This window comes from Emydura macquarii, unplaced genomic scaffold, assembly GCF_026122565.2.
Source record: "Emydura macquarii macquarii isolate MOO-44397 ecotype Brisbane River unplaced genomic scaffold, CSIRO-AGI_Emac_v2 contig_1477, whole genome shotgun sequence".
Taxonomy (NCBI): Eukaryota; Metazoa; Chordata; order Testudines; family Chelidae; genus Emydura; species Emydura macquarii.
The window spans coordinates 10450475-10467699 of NW_027131614.1; the positions used below are offsets into that span (position 1 = coordinate 10450475).

A 17225-nucleotide genomic window follows, 5' to 3' on the forward strand; every position below is an offset into this window, starting at 1 on the left:
CAGAAGGGAGCCACTGCCTAGGGACCCCGGTGGAGCACAGGGGGCTACAGGACGCGTGCGGTTGGTTTTCCTGCTGCAGCCAGGGGGACAGGAGATCATCGAGGAGCCGGCCCTCCTCACTGAACTCCCTCTGTCTGGCTGCAGTGGGTGTGGGGGGCTGCTGGCGGAGACTGGTGGCCCTTCAGGGTTGTGTAATGATATCTGGCCCTCAAGCCAAAAAGTTTAGGAACCACTGCTCTAGCATATGAAGCATGCCTGTTATTGACCATATTTTGCCATTTTTTCTTTGAGGATCCACCTACTTCAGTTTCACTTGGACTACGGATGGAGGAGATGATTTTCAATTTGGCAGACACACATTTGTTCTTTAATGATTTAGAAGTAAGTACTAATTGTTTATTTACATTTAGCAGTTATTTAACATTTGTTTCATATTGCATGATAGCAAATAGCACTAATGTCTGGCTGGCTATAACAATTTTAAGATGCAAATGTTACAATATATATATTTTTTAAATATTTCAAGGATTTTGTTACCCTGAAATACAATGATTTCATTTAATTTAAGCAGCAGTTTTGTGCCATCAGAAGTGTAATTTTAGATTATTTAACAATTGTATATATGATCATGATAGACAAGCTTTAGAAGTGGATAAACCAGAACCATCTATAAACATTAAAATACAATAGTCTGTACAGGCCATTAAATATTAAACTTCAGCTTCTATAAACAATTCATAGCTGGGTGCAGATTTCTCAGTTACATCCCCTATGAAGAAGTATTACCTTAGAACTCAGAGAAAATCATTAACGTTGCATATGCTGTCAATCTCAGAGGTTTATTACAGTGGGTCTTCTGCCTTCTGCAGTGGCAGGTACAATTTTTTACATATGAGGCTTTCTTGGTTAGTTATGCCTCTCTTGTGTGGCATGCTGTGAGTGCATGGTGTCAGCATGCCAAAGGCTTTTAAGCCTCTGTGGGCTATGGTTTTGGGATTCTTGTGAGATCATTCTAAAAACTGAAAGCGACTGCTGAAAGCGACTGTCACCATGCTGTGTGGCTGTTTCATCTTAAAACGGAAAAAGTGATTTCTGTTCATATTTTCATAACAAGAAAACATGAAAATAGTCAGATTTGTTTCCCATCATAATAAAGACAGCTGTTTATTTAAAATCCAACTGTTAAGCAAGCTTGTGGTTGGACTGCCAACAGGCATTAATCATCAGGTTGTTGTTTTGCTAGATTTTAGGAATGTGCATTATTCCAGACAGGCAAATGAATCTAAAAGATTCAAATGCAACTTTTGCTGATCAAAGTTAATTGGCATCAATTGGCCTTTAAATATTTCCTGATGTTTCTCTTTTCAAAATCAACAAAATACACCTTATATAATAGACGAGCCAAAATCATTTGAAAAATGCCAGTGTGTGGCAGATCTTAAGTGTGGTTTGTCCAACATCTGTCCCTTGTTTTGATTTCTTTTCATCTGAGAAGAAACTACTCACAGATGAATTGGCAACTTACAGCGTAATAAAATTATTTAAATGTGCTTTATTTTTTCTTCCATTCCTTAGTGAAGTATTTATTTTTACACTTATAATAAAACACAAGATTTCTTGCGTTTAAAACTGTTTTCTTTCATTATGGAAACTGCATATAAAGACGTTATTGTTTTTGATACAAAAAATGCCATTAGTGAATGACATATGGAGGACTGGTTTTTCAGACTTTTAGAAGAGTATAACATGAAGAGCTACTTACTTTCCAAATCTGTTTCTGATTTACAATTACATTTCATTTCATCCAGAGCAGCAAAAGATAGTAGTATCAAATCTTACCAGTATGTTCAATAAAGTTTGTACTGTGTTTTCATTTGCTTTGCACAACCAAATATGAGTCCTATAGCCACCCCTTGATACACATCTGTAAGTGCCATTGACATAAGTAGGAGTTAACCACATACATCATAGGGATAATTGGTATGTTACAGCCTTAACATTACCAAATAGAATTTTTTTACCGTTCATTAAGTTTTGAAGCAGACTGTACATGTGAAGAAATACTGGCCCAGATTCTCAGCAAAGACCAAGGAGCTGACAGAGCAGCTTGACCATCTTTGTATTCTTCCAATACTGTGCCGGTTGTCTGGTGTTCCCAGCATATGTCAGAACTGTCCAAATGCAAGAGAGAATCTGGCATAATGCATTCTTTTTTTATATATATATTTTATATATTATGGTTCATATCTGGCTATGTTTAAATATTTAAGGCCGGATTCTATCCTGTATTACGTGTGTTTTGAGAAGAAGGAAACAAGGTGTTGGCAGCCCCTCCTTGACCACTATCACAGCCACACAGCAATAAGGTTTCATCACCACCTTTTAAGTCAAGGACTCTCTCTTATTCTGTTTGCACAGTGCTTAGCACACCAGGGTTCCAGGAACTGCTGTAATACAAATTAATAATGGTAGCAGCATTCCAGAGAGCACTGGTTGTGGAGGCTGGAGAAGGAAGTTTCTACTGCATCTGATCCACAGTCCTGATAAAATGCGGTGTGACTCTGTCTCTTAATATATTGTGCACATGGCAGCATATATGTTCATCAGGAATGCAGATTAGTATTTAGCTGCAGGTTAGCCTGTGTTGCCCCTGCTGGAGCAGAGTTATGGTTGGAGTAGTTTTTTCAGTTGAGTCGTTGTTTGAGAAGTGCATACATAACTCCTAATTACTTGGCTTCACAACAGTCAGTTGGTTATTTTAACTCGGGTGTTCTTGGGAAGTAATGTACTCCTAAATCACAGACACATGCCCATAACCTTAACTTCTTTTAGCAAAGTTTTGGTCTGGGGATATCCCAGGTTTTTTAATAGTCGTAACATAAGACTGAGGTGAAAAGTGTGCCTGGTGGCCATTCTTCCCTCCCCCACTCCCACCTTCTCATGTCTGCAGGAACAAAGTCTCCTTCTTGCATATCTTTTAAGATCCAGAGGAATGGAGACCATCTCCTGCAGTCCTCAGAAAGTTCACAGAAGGGAGGATCCCCTCTTGTGGACTGTAAGAGGTCTGCAGAGAAGTGTGGAAGGGGAAGGCAGGAGGGTTGTGGGGAGCAGCACATCAGAGCATTTTCTTCACGATGTAGATCTTCTGATAGACACAGTAGGAGAAAATTCTGTTTTTTACAATAGTCCCTAATGATCACTTTACATATTGAGCTCTGTCTGTGAGGAAAGAGGCTAGGGCTGAGATTTTCAAAGGCATCTGAGAGATGTAGACACCATCCCATTTCCATTGGGAAGCCCTAGTTGGCTTTGAAAATTTCAACCTAGACGTCTTATTTTCAATGACTGTTTAAATATCCAGCAGTCATTTCGTGGTCTATTTTAAGTTTGTTGGAACCAATAAGACACCCTGATGTTAACAAAATTTAAAAACTTTCAAATCTACAGTTTATTCAGCTAATCCTTGGTTCTGTGCACTATAAAATTGCTCTTTAGGTTCATATAGCCATGTTCATGTGTCTTTGTTTTCTTTTGCTACAAAGTGGTTTTTAAAACAATAAACTTTTTGAACTCTGGTGACTATCTCAGACTTTAGGATGTGATAATTTATTAATCTTATATAGTTTACTTCAAAGTTGGTATTTAAAAAAAAAAGTCTGCCCTGCCACTGGCCTAATTTATCATCTTAGAAGCCAATATTGCTGTATTTGTTGCTTGAAGTGAGTCCTCTGTTATGGAATTTTTAAATTTGTAATAAAAGAAATAGTTAGATGGTGGATTTCACTTTTTTGTGGTAGACATTTGGGCATGGGCTCTGGCTGGAACCTGGGCATTGAGACCCTTCCCCCTTGCTGAGTCTCAGGCCCCAGATTCCAGCCTGAGCACAAGTGTCTGCATAACTACTTTTAACCCCCATAGTGCAAGCCCTGGTAGCCAGAGTCAGTCAATTCAGGCTCTGAGACTCGCTGCTGAAGGTTGTTTTGTTTTTTTGTTTTTGCTGTGTAGACATACCCTGAATCTATGTTTAGGCACCTAAATAAATAGCCTCGTTTTGAAGAGTGAGCATCAGTGGGAGTTAGTTACATGCCTAAGTATAGGCTTAGAAAAAGCATTCTCGTTATGTGACAGGGGAAATATATGTATTGGTCTAATGTTCTCAAGAGAACCAAAGTTATCTCACCAGACAAGAATGATGTAGTAATGCCTGAATTCATGCTCCAATTAATAGTATATTGTAGTAGGGGACATAAAGTATAACGTTTTAATAAATTCGATTGATTGATTGATTGATTGCATTTTAGAGTCTGTGCTACAACTGTTTTTAAGGAAATTAGCAACTTGATGATTAGATTAAAATTAGATTAAAAACTCATCACAACTTTAACATTTGTCCTGCTGACTCCTTTTAAAAATTAGTTCTTTTCTTTCTTTGGCAAATTAGATGCCATTCATAATTAGGTACATTGTAGAAAGAACTATTGGTTACATCAGTTGTTGATACTTAAAATAGTGATTAAGACTAAGGTTTACAAGGTATTAAACAATATTTCATTGATCCTAAAGTATAGATATACTTTTATCTCTGAAACTGTTAGTTTATCTGTTAGTTGGCCAAGATCATTGACCCTTTTTAAAAAATGATGAATTACTTTAGCTTTATGAAATCTCACCTGATAATTTTTATAAAAAAGATACTTTTATCTCTAGTTTAACAGAAAATAAAAATATTCTTATAGGAAATAAAGATCCAAAAAACTAATTCTTTAATTCAGTCCTTAGGGGTTGTCACATTTGTCTGTTTGAGCTTTTTATTTTCTGTTTGTTTTTTGGTTCTGTTTTTTTCTTTTGCTTCTTTTTTTTTAAAAGCAAGTTTGTCCCTTTTTGTTGTTAAATTAATTAATAATGTAATGTAATCAGAGAAGGTAAATGATATAAAGGTGCTGTAATGCTTGGCAACTGGTTTTCTTCCATCAGTGAAAGACACATAATCTGTACTCATAAATGCATAATTAATTTCTTGCTCTTCTGTTTGTGAATCTGAGGAATGTCCTGTATATTATTTTTAAAAACTGTCTCTATGTGCAGTATGATGAAATGTATATGGAAGTCATTTATTATGAGTGCAGTATGGAATGAATTTTTTAGCTACTTTAGGTAAGGTATTTCTGTCTCTGATAGACAGAAGAGGGAATATAATTGTAAAGCAATAGCACGGGCCCTCCAAAAAGGGGGGAGAGAATCAGTTTGATGTTATATTTTAATAATCTTAATCTTAAACTAATCTTAAACTACTTTTTTACATTGACTGTTTGCACAAGAAAAGAGAAAAAATCAGAAATTACATTCATGTTATAGGCAATAGTTTGGTGTCACAATAAGGATTTATCATAGAATCATATAAGATTAGGGTTGGAAGGGACCTGAGGAGGTTATCTAGTCCAACCCCCTGCTCAAATCAGGACCAACGCCAACTAAATCATCCCAGCCAGGGCTTTGTCAAGCTGAGCCTTAAAAACCTCTAAGGTTGGAGATTCCACCACCTCCCTAGGTAATCCATCCCAGTGTTTCACTATCCTTCTAATGAAAAAGTTTTTCCTAATATCCAACCTAGACCTCCCCCACTGCAACTTGAGACCATTGCTCCTTGTCCTGTCATCTGCCACCACTGAGAACAGCCTAACTCCATATTCAGGTAGTTAAAGACTGCTATCAAATCCCCCCTCATTCTTCTCTTCTGCAGACTAAACAATTCTAGTTCCCTCCGCCTCTCCTCATAAGTCATGTGCTCGAGACCCCTAACTATTTTTGTTGCCCTCCACTGGACTCTCTCCAATTTGTTCACATCCTTCCTGTAGTGGGGGGCCCAAAATTGGACACAGCATTCCAAATGTGGCCTCATCATTTATATCTCCTCAAATTCTGACTTAGTGACCGTCCATCTTGTTTTTAATGCATTTGATGAATGTTTGTGGCATAATCCCACCTGTCTGTAGCAAACAATTGACATAATCAATTGTAACTGCATGGTTAAAATTTATGCTTTATGTTTTTTGAAATGATTGACCTTTGAACCCCTATATTAGCATATTCTTCCACATCAAACCCACTCAGTTGTTGCCCACATGAGGGCTGCAGATAATGTGTGTAATATGAAGATTTCCACCACACCCCCATAGGAGCGGCTCATCCCATGGAGAGTAGGAGTGAGATTTTCGAAGGTGCTCCGTATTGATTTAACTCTGCTCCCTTCAGAGAAAATGGGAGTTTTACCATTGACTTCAGTGGGAGCAGAGATAAACAAATGTTGATTGCTTTTGAAATTCCTCCTATCAGTATTAGTATACAATATGCCACTGAGTTCCAAGTGGAAAATCAAGATGCCAGATTGGATGCTGGACCATGGAGTCTCCACATCCCCCATGTGAAAGCAGAGGACAGATCAGAGCCACATTGTAAAATATTTATGGACCCACTTTACTCCTTCCCTCCACAGTTTATAATTCTGTAAACCTATAAATCTTTCCAGTGTACCTAATAATTTATATTTGTTTACTTGGTGGTTTTTACTCAGATATGGTAAATTGGACTAACTGATATACAGTGATAAGGTGCTCTTTATTTTTTATAAGATTGTATGTATACTTCACTGACTAAACTGTGTGTTGTTTTCCAATAGTTATTCCGCTAGCCTGAGAAAAGGCATTTAATTTCAAGAAGTCATTATTACTGTAACATTGTTTTCCCAGCATGCTTTGAGCCCTACTTACTCCACTTGAAGCTGATTTTAACTACTCTGTAATTAATACAGTCAGAAGGTCTGACTGCTTCAAAGAATATTCTTCCAGAAAACAAAGAGACTATTACAACAGAAAATGATGAAAGATTTTCCTATTGTTTTATTGCCACTGCTACCATGTGGTAGATAGAAAGACAGAATACTTTTTTTGGAACAGGTTAAGAATTGCAACTTCATAAAATACAATTTATAGGGTGAAATCCTGGCCCCTTTGGCATCAGTAGGAATTTTGATGTTGCCTTCAATGGAGTAAGGGCCTTGCTCAAAAGAAATAAAAGTATTCCCTGATAACTGACTGAAAGTTCTCTACAATCACAATTTTAGCAAAATTTTCAGTTCTTATCATAAACTTACCCAGACCTTATGAATTCGAATAGGTTTTCCCTCACAAAATTACCAGTATTTCCTGCCTCTGGCTGGGCAATGACAACACACTTTCTTCTTTGACTATGTGTCAGTGTGTGTACCATTGTACCTCATACGCACAAGCTCAGAGCCCTTGTGAGTGATAGTATTTATGAGGTGCCACAAATGTGCCCTGAGTCTCCTTGTTCTCCTGTATGAGAGCATAAAGTGCAGGGTGGCTGCAACTCTGCTTCAGTTCCCTCTTACCATTCGTGGCAGCAAGATGGAACCCAGTGAGTGTCCAACCTGCTAGACTTTAGCTCTGGCGAAATCTTCAAAACATCTTCAGAACTCATCTCTTTCCTCTCTAAAGAACTGCCGTGAATGATGCTGACCTGTTTGGACTAAATTTGGACTGTCAGACACCTGCCCTTCCCCATGTGCAACCTTCCCTGTACAAGGCACCTCAACATGGCAGATTCTAAGCTTGTGGGCTTCATGCCCTGCTCTTCATACATGCCTTTTCAGTCTAAGAGAGTCCCACGTGTCAAGTAGATGGTTGGTATGCCTTTCATTTTCTGGTACCAGACAGACCAGCTTCTTCTAACCCTAGTGCCAGTGCTAGATGACTTTAAGTCATTTCAGGAACTACTTCTGAGTATTGTAGAGAGAGACGTCCACTATACAAGAAAAATCCCATAAATTGTTGAACATTTTGGCCAGGGCAGATTGACCCTGCCAGGCCCTGTGGCAAATGCCAGCCACAATACCCCAGTTGCAAAAAAGATAGAAAAGCCAGGTGCCTCAAAAAGGGTTAGACTATGTTTACCCCCATTCCAGCCTAGACTGTTTGGTCCTCTCAGAGGTGCAGGAGAAATCAAAATCTAACAGAAGCACTTCAAAGGGCTAAGATCTTAAAAATCTCAAATTCTACTCATTCACCTCCTTCAACCAGGAGAAATTTGTTCTCACACCTTCAGAGGCAATAAAGTTTATAGGAGTTTGCAAGAGGCAAACTGTCAGGCCAGTTTGGCTGGATATGACTTTTTGACCTGGACAAGAGTGAGACCCTTTCTATCAAAGCTTCCAGAGGAGAACAGGAAAGAGCTTAAAGATATTAATAACAAAAACTAATTAGTGGCCAAGCAGTAATAGATGTTTCTGAGACCTCATCAGATCTACAGGCACTAAAGAGACTATGCACAGAACAACATGGCCTCAAGCATCGGCAATTCCCAGGGAAGTACAAAACACTATTGAAGACATGGAATTATTCAATGAGCAGATGGTGCTCTGTATTCCTTAAAGATTTGAAGGTCACATTGCATTATCTGGGAATCAACATTCCTGCCCGATACTGCAAGCCATACTATCCTCATCCCCAGACATGATAATCCCTGACATCTTATCACACCAGACAGCCTGATTTATCATGCCAAGAAAATAACTAGGTATAACTGGGGTTGCTAGCCTTCTTCCTCCTCTGTAGTACACCTTGCCCTCACAGCAGCCCAGCAAATTTGATAGAACTATCAGGATCCACAACAAAGCCAGTCCAAAGAGCAAGGTCTTGGAAAGCTGCCTTATACCATTCCACCAGGCCCAGTCTGTCATAACATCAGACAGATGGAGCTAGAGATCACTGCCTATGACTACCCCCACCAGTTCCATTCTTCCCCCCCCCCCACCCACTCCCTTCCACATCATCTTCAGGGACCCTTCTGATGAAAGCTTATTATAAGCAGGATGGCCTCTTTGCTTTGTTAGGAACCATAGAGGAGGTGCCATAAGAATTCAGGGCCGAGGCTTCTACTCCTGGTATTCCTCATTTGCTCAAAACTGCTTTGTGGCTTTCGACTCGCGGGATGTGTACTTCCATATATCTATTCACCCAGCCCACAGGAAGTACCTGATTCACAGTGTGGTCCAACATTACCAATACAAGGGACTGCATTTGAGTTCTCCATGGTAGCAAGAGTATTCACAAAATGCCTGGTAGTAGTGGCAGTACATTTGAGAAGACAGCGAATTCATGATTATCAGTACCTGGAAGACTGGCTGATGAGAAGCAGGTCCCAGCAAGAGACCTCAATATCCCTAGGTTATGTATTCCCTCTTCACCCAATTAGGACTTATTTTGGACTACAAAAATAATCTCTCTCCATCACAGACAACAAAGTTCATAGGAACCATGACTAATTCCTGATTGGCAAGAACCTACCTCCTGGAAGATAGATTCTTCTCTCCCCAGTCAGTGTCAAATAACCTACAGTGGAATTCAATGTTGCATATATGTCTGCGTCATGGCAGTGTGTACATATATGTTTCCATTTTGCCAGACTTCACCTGCAATCCTTACAACTATGGTGAAAGTTGATGTACTCCCTTTCCAAACACTATATGAACAAAAGAGTTAGCATCCCACCTTATGTCCTGTGAGAACTCACTTGATGGTTGCACCCTAGGAATCAAGGGTTCCTTTCTCTGCCCCCTTCCTAACACATCTATCATGGACGCCACAGTGCCAGTTTAGGATGCCAACCTGTACCATTTGCAGATACAAGGAACCTGGTCCCAGGACAATTTGAAACTACATCTGAACATGCTAGAGTGATCACTGAAGAAATCCATCATAAAGTCAATACTTTGCCAATGGGAGACTCCCATCATAGATTTGTTCACCACAGATGAGAGTGCCAACTATTTGAACTTCTCCTCCCCAGGGGGTCATGAGCCTGGGCTCCTTAACAGACGTCTTCTTGTTTATGGTGGTCTCTAGTCCTTAAATATGCACTTCTCCTGATCCCTTGTGTAATATCCAAGGCCAGATGGGATGGTGTCACACTGATCCTGATGTACCCTGATGTATGAGACAGTTCTGGCCGTTGGACCGCTTGCAACTGTCCAGTCAGCCTCCCATCCAACAATCAGATGTTGCACCCAGACTTATAGTCACTGCACCTGACAACTGGGTTGAAGGCTGGTTTAACAGTAGTGGCAAGGGCTATTCTTCACAAGTAAAGAAATACTCATAGGATCAAAAGCCATCTACTAGGAAGACCTAGTCCTCCAAATGAAAATAGTTCTCCATATGGGCAGTCCAACATAATCTAGACCTGGTAGAGGCACCAATAACAAAGATCCTCAACTCCTTGCTGCATTTGCAACATGCTGGATTGGCATTTAATATTCTCAAATTTCATCTTGCAGCACTATCAGCATGTCACAGTCCTATTCATTTGTACTCAGTCTCCTCACATCTGACAGTATCAAGATTCCTCAAGGGTCTCCTGCATATTTACTCCCCTGTCAGAGACCCAATTCCTACATGGGATCTCAACATCTTCCTCCTAAAACTCATAGAGCCTCCACTTGAGATGCTGTTGAATTGTTCAGTACATCACCATTTCCCTCAAGACCAACTTTCTGGTTGCTATTACCTATGGTCTGCAAAATTCAAGCCCGTATGGCTGAGCCTCCTTACACTTCCTTTCATATGGACATGATAGTACTGAAACCACGCCCTAAGTTCATCCATAAGGTGGTTTTGGGATTTTACCTAAATAATTGATCAACCTGCCAGTCATTTTCCCAAAACTGCACTCAACACCGGGAGAGAAGAAGCTCCATACTTAGGATGTTTCAAGAGCTCTGCTCCATTATCTCAACAGGACCAAGTCTTTTAGTCTGTCTCACTGCTTCTTTGTGGACATATCTGTCCCATTGGAAAGGCCAAACTATCTCATCACAAAGGATTTCTAAATGGATCACATGGTGTATTTCCACATGCTGTCAAAGCGCTTGGTGAGCCTCTCTTTCCAAACATCAAGGCGTGCTCCACATGGCCACAGGCTGCATCTTCTGCCTGCTTCAGAAACATGCCAGTCTCTATCTGCAGCAATGAAGAGCAATCCGCTAACGTTTGTGAAACATTACACCCTGGACATTGCAGCCAGGTCTGAGGCCAAGTTTTGGAGAGCAGTACTTCACTCGCACCGTCCGGAAGAGAGACTGTTTGCCAGTCACCTACAGTGGCATTCACATTGACACATACTCAGAGAAGAAAGAACATTATTTACCCTATAGTAACTGTGGTTCTTTGAGATGTTGTAGTCCGTGTGGATCCTGTGACCTGCCCTCTGCCAGCTAGTGTGGGTTTTGAATTGTGAAGAAACTGCAGGAGGGTCGTAGCTACTCTGCCCTTTATGCCCTCCTAAGGGAACACGAGGAGGCTCAGGGTGCACATACAGCCCTGAGGGACACTGCTATTCAAAATATTCCAGTCTTGTGTGCACGAGATGTATGCACACACTGAGTGGTACCCAAGCTGATTACAACATCTCAAAGAACTACAGTTGCTGCAAGGTAAGTAATTGTTCTTTCACAGAATATTTGGTCCCAAACAGCGCAAGAAAGCATAGAGGTATGTGAAAATGTAAAACAGTGGCAAGGAAAGCTATCTCAACTTTTTAAACCTCTGGAACAGGTGAGTTCAAGTTTGCTTTTGGGCAAAGCTCTGAGGCAATTTAAATTGCATCTGAACTGATTAAACCTTTCCTATTATAATGTACTAATGAATTGTCAGGTGCATGTGTGTCGGACTGGCCTGTGTTGCCACTACTCTGCTCTGAAGGCAGTCTGGTCCAGTGGATGAGGAGAGGAAAGAGATCTGGGGGTCATTTTCAACTTTGCCAAAAACTTCCCTGGGTCACTTTTTAGTCCTTTTCCCCCTTTGTCTGAGTTTTCCTATATGTAAAACTGGATAATAATGTTTACTCCCCATTGCAAGAAATTTTGAGATCTAAGAAGGGGACATGCTAAGTATACTGCTAACAAACGTTCTCCTTCATTTCAAGTGCTTTAAGGGCCTGAGAGTTAGGACAGGAGAGTATGAATTCTGTGCCTGCTGTCACCGTTAAAACTAATTGAAAAATTAGTAAGAATTTTCTGAAAAAAATTTCAAAAGATACGAAAAACATTTTAAATTTTTTTTTCACAAAAATGTTCCAGTTTTCTATTGAAAAACCAAAAAAGAATGACAAAAACTATTAAATTTGGGGGTTGGGGGTTTTTGGAAATTTAAAGATTTCCAGATTTCTGTTGTTTTCATGTTTTGAAAACCAACAAGTATTCAGTTTTTTATTTAATTTTGTTGACAAAAATCTGTAATATTTCTATCGAAATGAAAACATTTTGCAAAAAAAAATTATTTTTTAAAAGAAGACATTTGACCTCCAGTCATTGTAGACTTCCAAGAGGCCAGAGCGTGCAGCACAGTGACAAATATGAAAAATCTTGGGGCCCGCTGTTTGTTACATTCTATTTCTGTTTGGGACCCTTGGGTGCTACTGTAATTCAAATAAATTAATAATAATAACACAGGCAGACATTGCTAATGCACGGGAATGTCAAGCTACTCAACAAAAAAATCTGATATGAAAGAGTCATGTCAATGGCATTTGGCTTAGCTTCCCTTCCGATGAAGAAAAGGTCAGCGAAGGACTGTATATAAACTCTTAGCAGTATTAATCCTCCCACCTAGACAGAATCTTATAAGCTATTTAGGAGAAGGTAATGACAGCTTGTTGTACAGTGACAGCGAAAATCTAAACTGAAATGATTATTCATAATTAGGAAGTATTGCCTTTGACTTAATTTGGCCAGTATTCTCCTTAAATGATCAGTACTAACTAGACTAGTATCTAGGGCTTGATTTAAACTGGCTCCTTGACCCTCACTTTTTAAATAAGTGAAAGTTATTGTGACCCCATATATTACTATTGATCTAGTTACTGTAAGTTCAGTCTTATTTTACGCCCATAATTATGTTCTTATAGGGTGTCCTCACCTGCATTTCTTGCCTATATAGAGTTTTGTTGCAGAGCAAGTGATGAGATCTGGCTCTGGAAGTGAGAGCAAATGTGCATTAGGGTTGAAATTTCAAAAGTAACTTATTTTTAATAGATCAAAAGTAGTCCACACCTTGATCTTCAATTTTCAAAAGCAAAGATCTTGGAAGGATGTATTGCAGCAGCATTGCAGCATATTGTCTTTGTTCACGGTGCCTTGGTTTCAAAGCAAATAATTTAAGGCATCTCTCAGGGGAAGGTACAGTAATCATTCACCTAATCTGGGATAGCAGATTAGCCTGTGTCTGTCATGGTGGCATCATGATCTTAATAGTGAACACATGAAATATACCTTGCCCTGATCATCAGTGAGCACTCTGATTACTACTGCTAAGCCTACAACCCCCATCTGCTGAACCAGCTCCCTTGCTTCACTCTTTTCTCCTGGGTGGGGGTTGAGGAATTAAAATCATCACATCTTCCAAGGAGATAAAATGCTAAGACTTAACAGGCTGTCTACAGTGGGGTTTGTACTGCCACCTGTACAGTATAACTAGTTTCAGCTGTACTGGAAGCATTACAACATCTGCTGTAACTCTGCCCTGCCAGGAGTTTTGGTATCGAGAGGCAGGATAGGTAGTGTGTGCCTAGAAATCATGGTGATGGTCACATTAACATACGTAGATAGAACCTAGCACTAAGATCACAGTACTGTCCTGCAGGTGGTTGATTTTGTATTATTAAGGATATGATTCTGTCACGGAGGTCACAGATTGCGGGACTTTCCAAGACTTCCATGACATCTTCCAGGACAGGGCTGGAGCAATTGTCAGCTCCAGGGCCACTAGAGCAGCATCCCCAGGGCTGATGCAGAAGCCAGGGTTGGGTCAGCCACCGTGGGGCTGGAGCAGTGGTGGTCAGACCTTGCCACAGGAGCAGCAACGAGGCTGGAGCAGCTGCCACGGTCAGCCCCGGGGCTGTCAGAGCAGCAGTCTCTGGGCCATTGGAGCAGCGGCCCCGGGCTGAAGCAGCGGCTGGGGTTGTCGTCTGCTGGAGGTCAGTCCCTGGCCGTTCTCTGACTGTTAGTCCCCTGCTCTTCCCCACCGCCTCATCCCCTCCCAGGGTATTTTTAGTAAAAGTCAAGGACAGGTGGCGGGCATCTGTGAATTTTTGGTTTTCGCTTGCGACCTGTCCCTGACTTTTACTAAAAATACCCGTGACAGAATCTTAACCTTACGTATTGTTATCAGAAGCGCATTACAATTGTGCTGCAATACCAGGGTCCTAATACATAATCTAAAGATGCTTTTACCATAAAGTATGTCAGGCAGCATTTAGCCAAAAATGTCACATCACAAACGTGAGCCAAAAGTTTAATCTAAGAAGCTATAGTTTAGTGCAAAATCGCCTATAGCTTAGTTTAAAATTAAGAAATGCACAACTGCCTGTAAGAAGTTTACCAGACTTTTCAATTAGCAATTACTCTGTGGCTGCTTAAGTGTTTTCAATAGCCGATCATTGAGGTGCTTCAAATACTGAATTATGTATAAACCAGCAATACAATATAACTGACTTTCGTGCATTTCAACTGTGTGGAGTAAGGGTTGCAGCACTGTAAGCATGCATGTCTATAGCGTTTTCAACAGTGTAAGTCACCTACTGTGCAGGGTTCTTGGGACACTGCTGCCTTATGGTGTAATACAGTTTAGGTGGCGTGCTAGATCCAAAAACAGGTGGTGACATGCTTCATACATCATACCGATGTGCCCCTTAACGCCATAATGCCATCTCAGATTGGGATAAAGAGTTTTTGTTATTTAATGCATCCCAAATGCCTGGAATAGGAAAAAGACGGTGCCCAAAGGAAGGTTCATATGTAGGTATCAGTTGATTCATGCTCAGAGGGGCTTCTCCTTGGCTTTGAAATTTCAGAAAGCTGGTGTGAACAAAATGTTCTTCTCTCTTTCTTTATGCATTGTGAACGCCATTGGAATAAGATCCAGATGTAAATGCTATAGTTGTGACTCATTCTGAATAATAATTCATTATTGGTTTATAATCTGAAAAAAATAAGAAGTTTCACAAATTCAAGTAACATTCCTCAGTGCTAGGTTTTGCATTTGAGTCTCTGATTTAGCTGATGTGTAAAATCACATGCAACCGGACAATTCCCCAGTGCAGCTGCCAATGCTGAAGAGCACAAGTTATTCCAACTAAGATGAACATTACTCTACGTTCAAATATCTCTCCAATCCACCCTTGTCTGATTATGAAATATGGCTGCATATTGTTTTCTGCTGATTCCCCCAAACTGCACACCCTTTTTATGGACTCTTCCAACATAAACATCGCAGACAAGCAGCGGGATGAGAGGATAGTGGTGGCCCTTTAAAAAATTTTCATTTGTTTCAGATAATACTTTAAATAAGTTTACATGAGCAGTTCCAAAGTTAGTTACAAAAGTTCAATACCACAGTGATAAGCACATGGTAGATAAGTGCAAAAAATAATGAATTTTAATGCAGCTAAATGTAAATGTATACTTCTAGGAATAAAGAATGGAGGTCATACTTACAAGATGGGGAACTCTATCCTGGGAAGCAGCAATTCTGAAAAAGATTTGGGGGTTATGGGGGCTAGTCAGCTGAACTTGAATTCTCAAAAGAGCTAATATGATCCTGGGATACATAAATAGGAGACTCTTGAGTAGGAGTAGAGAGTTTATTTTACCTCTATACTTGGCACTGGTGCAACAGCTGCTGGAATACAATGTCCAGTTCTGGTGCCCACAAATCAAGAAGCACGTTGATAAATTGGAGAGGATTCAGAGAAAAGCCACAAGAATGATTAAAGGACTAGAAAACATGCCGTGTAGTAATAAACGCCAAAGGGTATGTCTACACAGGGATAAAAAACAAAAAACCCATGGCTGGCCCTGCTCAACTGACACAGGCTCATGGGGCTTGGGCTCCAGGCTGAAAAATTGCTGTGCAAGAGTGGAGGGTCCCAGAGCTCAGGCTCCAGGCTGTGTCCAACTGTCTACACAGTGATTTTTAGTCCCATGAGCATGAACCCAACTCAGCTGACCCAGGCCAGCCGTGGCTGTGCTGTGGGTCTTTTATCCCTGTGTGTAAACGTACCCAGAGAGCTCAATCTGTGTAGTTTAGCAAAGAGAAGATTGAGGGGTAAATTAATTACAGTTAATAAGTATCTATGTGGGGAACAAATATTTAATAATGGGCTCTTCAGTCAAGCAGAGAAAGGTATAACACCATCCAGTGGCTGGAAGTTGAAGCTAGACAAACTCACACTGGAAATAAGGCATAAATTGTTAACTGTGAGAGTAATTAACCATTGGAACAATTCACCAGGGGTTGTGGAGTCTCCATCACTGACAATTTTTAAATCAAGATTGGATGTTTTTCTAATAGATCTGCTCTAGGAATTATTTTGGGGAAGTCCTGTGGCCTGTGTCATACAGGAGGTCAGACTGGATAATCATAATGGTTCCTTCCGGCCCTAGAATCTATGAATGAATCTGTGAATCAGTTGCTATCACCCTTTTAATGTAGTTTTTTGAAAAAAGCCAAATTTCAAACATTCCCAGTGCCTGTCTGGCATCCTGAGGGCCACATTGTAGTTTGGCCTGAAGTACCTAATTGTGACTGATCTACAGCAATACATTAACCTAGAAGTAAATAAATTAGCTTAAAAAACAAACAAAAAACATGCTGTTCCCTTTGCAGGAATTATGTGAAAATTTTACTACAAGGGGACAGAATTAAGATGTACCTTCCAGACATTTTCTTTAAAAAGAGCAAGAGGAGCGTTCTAACTCAGACTTCCCAAAATGTGTTTAAGTTCCAGGGTCTCAAGAGGTTTCTACTGTTTCAGTGTAGTTACAATAAAGCCTCTATCTGAATTTCATCCAGTTCAGTGGTCTGACAAAACATTAAAAGAAGCTGGTTCCCTTTACCCTTTAGAGTCTCACTTTATATTCTATGTTTTAAAGTCCAGTTTCACTCCAGATAATTGTCTGTTTTCATTTTAAAAGTTTCTCTATTTCCTTCCTTAAATGAAATGAAAGGGTCTAACAATTCTGCTGGGTTATTTTGAAGTGCGTTGAAAGTATCTCAGTGTGCTGTTGAAACGTTAGTGTCTGAGCAGTATTTTTAAAAACAGGTGAGAGAAGCAGTAACAAGAGAAAATCCTGATGAAGTCTGTGTTTATTTGTT

General features: G+C 40.1%; 1 protein-coding gene across 6 annotated transcripts in view; it reads left to right on the forward strand.

Moving 5' to 3' along the window:
• The window catches only part of EYA1 (EYA transcriptional coactivator and phosphatase 1), a 215895-nt gene that overhangs the window by 166555 nt on the left and 32115 nt on the right, over positions 1–17225 (forward strand). For all 6 annotated transcript variants that reach the window (XM_067553627.1, XM_067553628.1, XM_067553624.1 and 3 more), the window contains one exon: positions 292–381. In XM_067553627.1, the coding sequence (XP_067409728.1) occupies positions 292–381 (90 nt within the window). The remainder of the gene's footprint in view (positions 1–291; positions 382–17225) is intronic.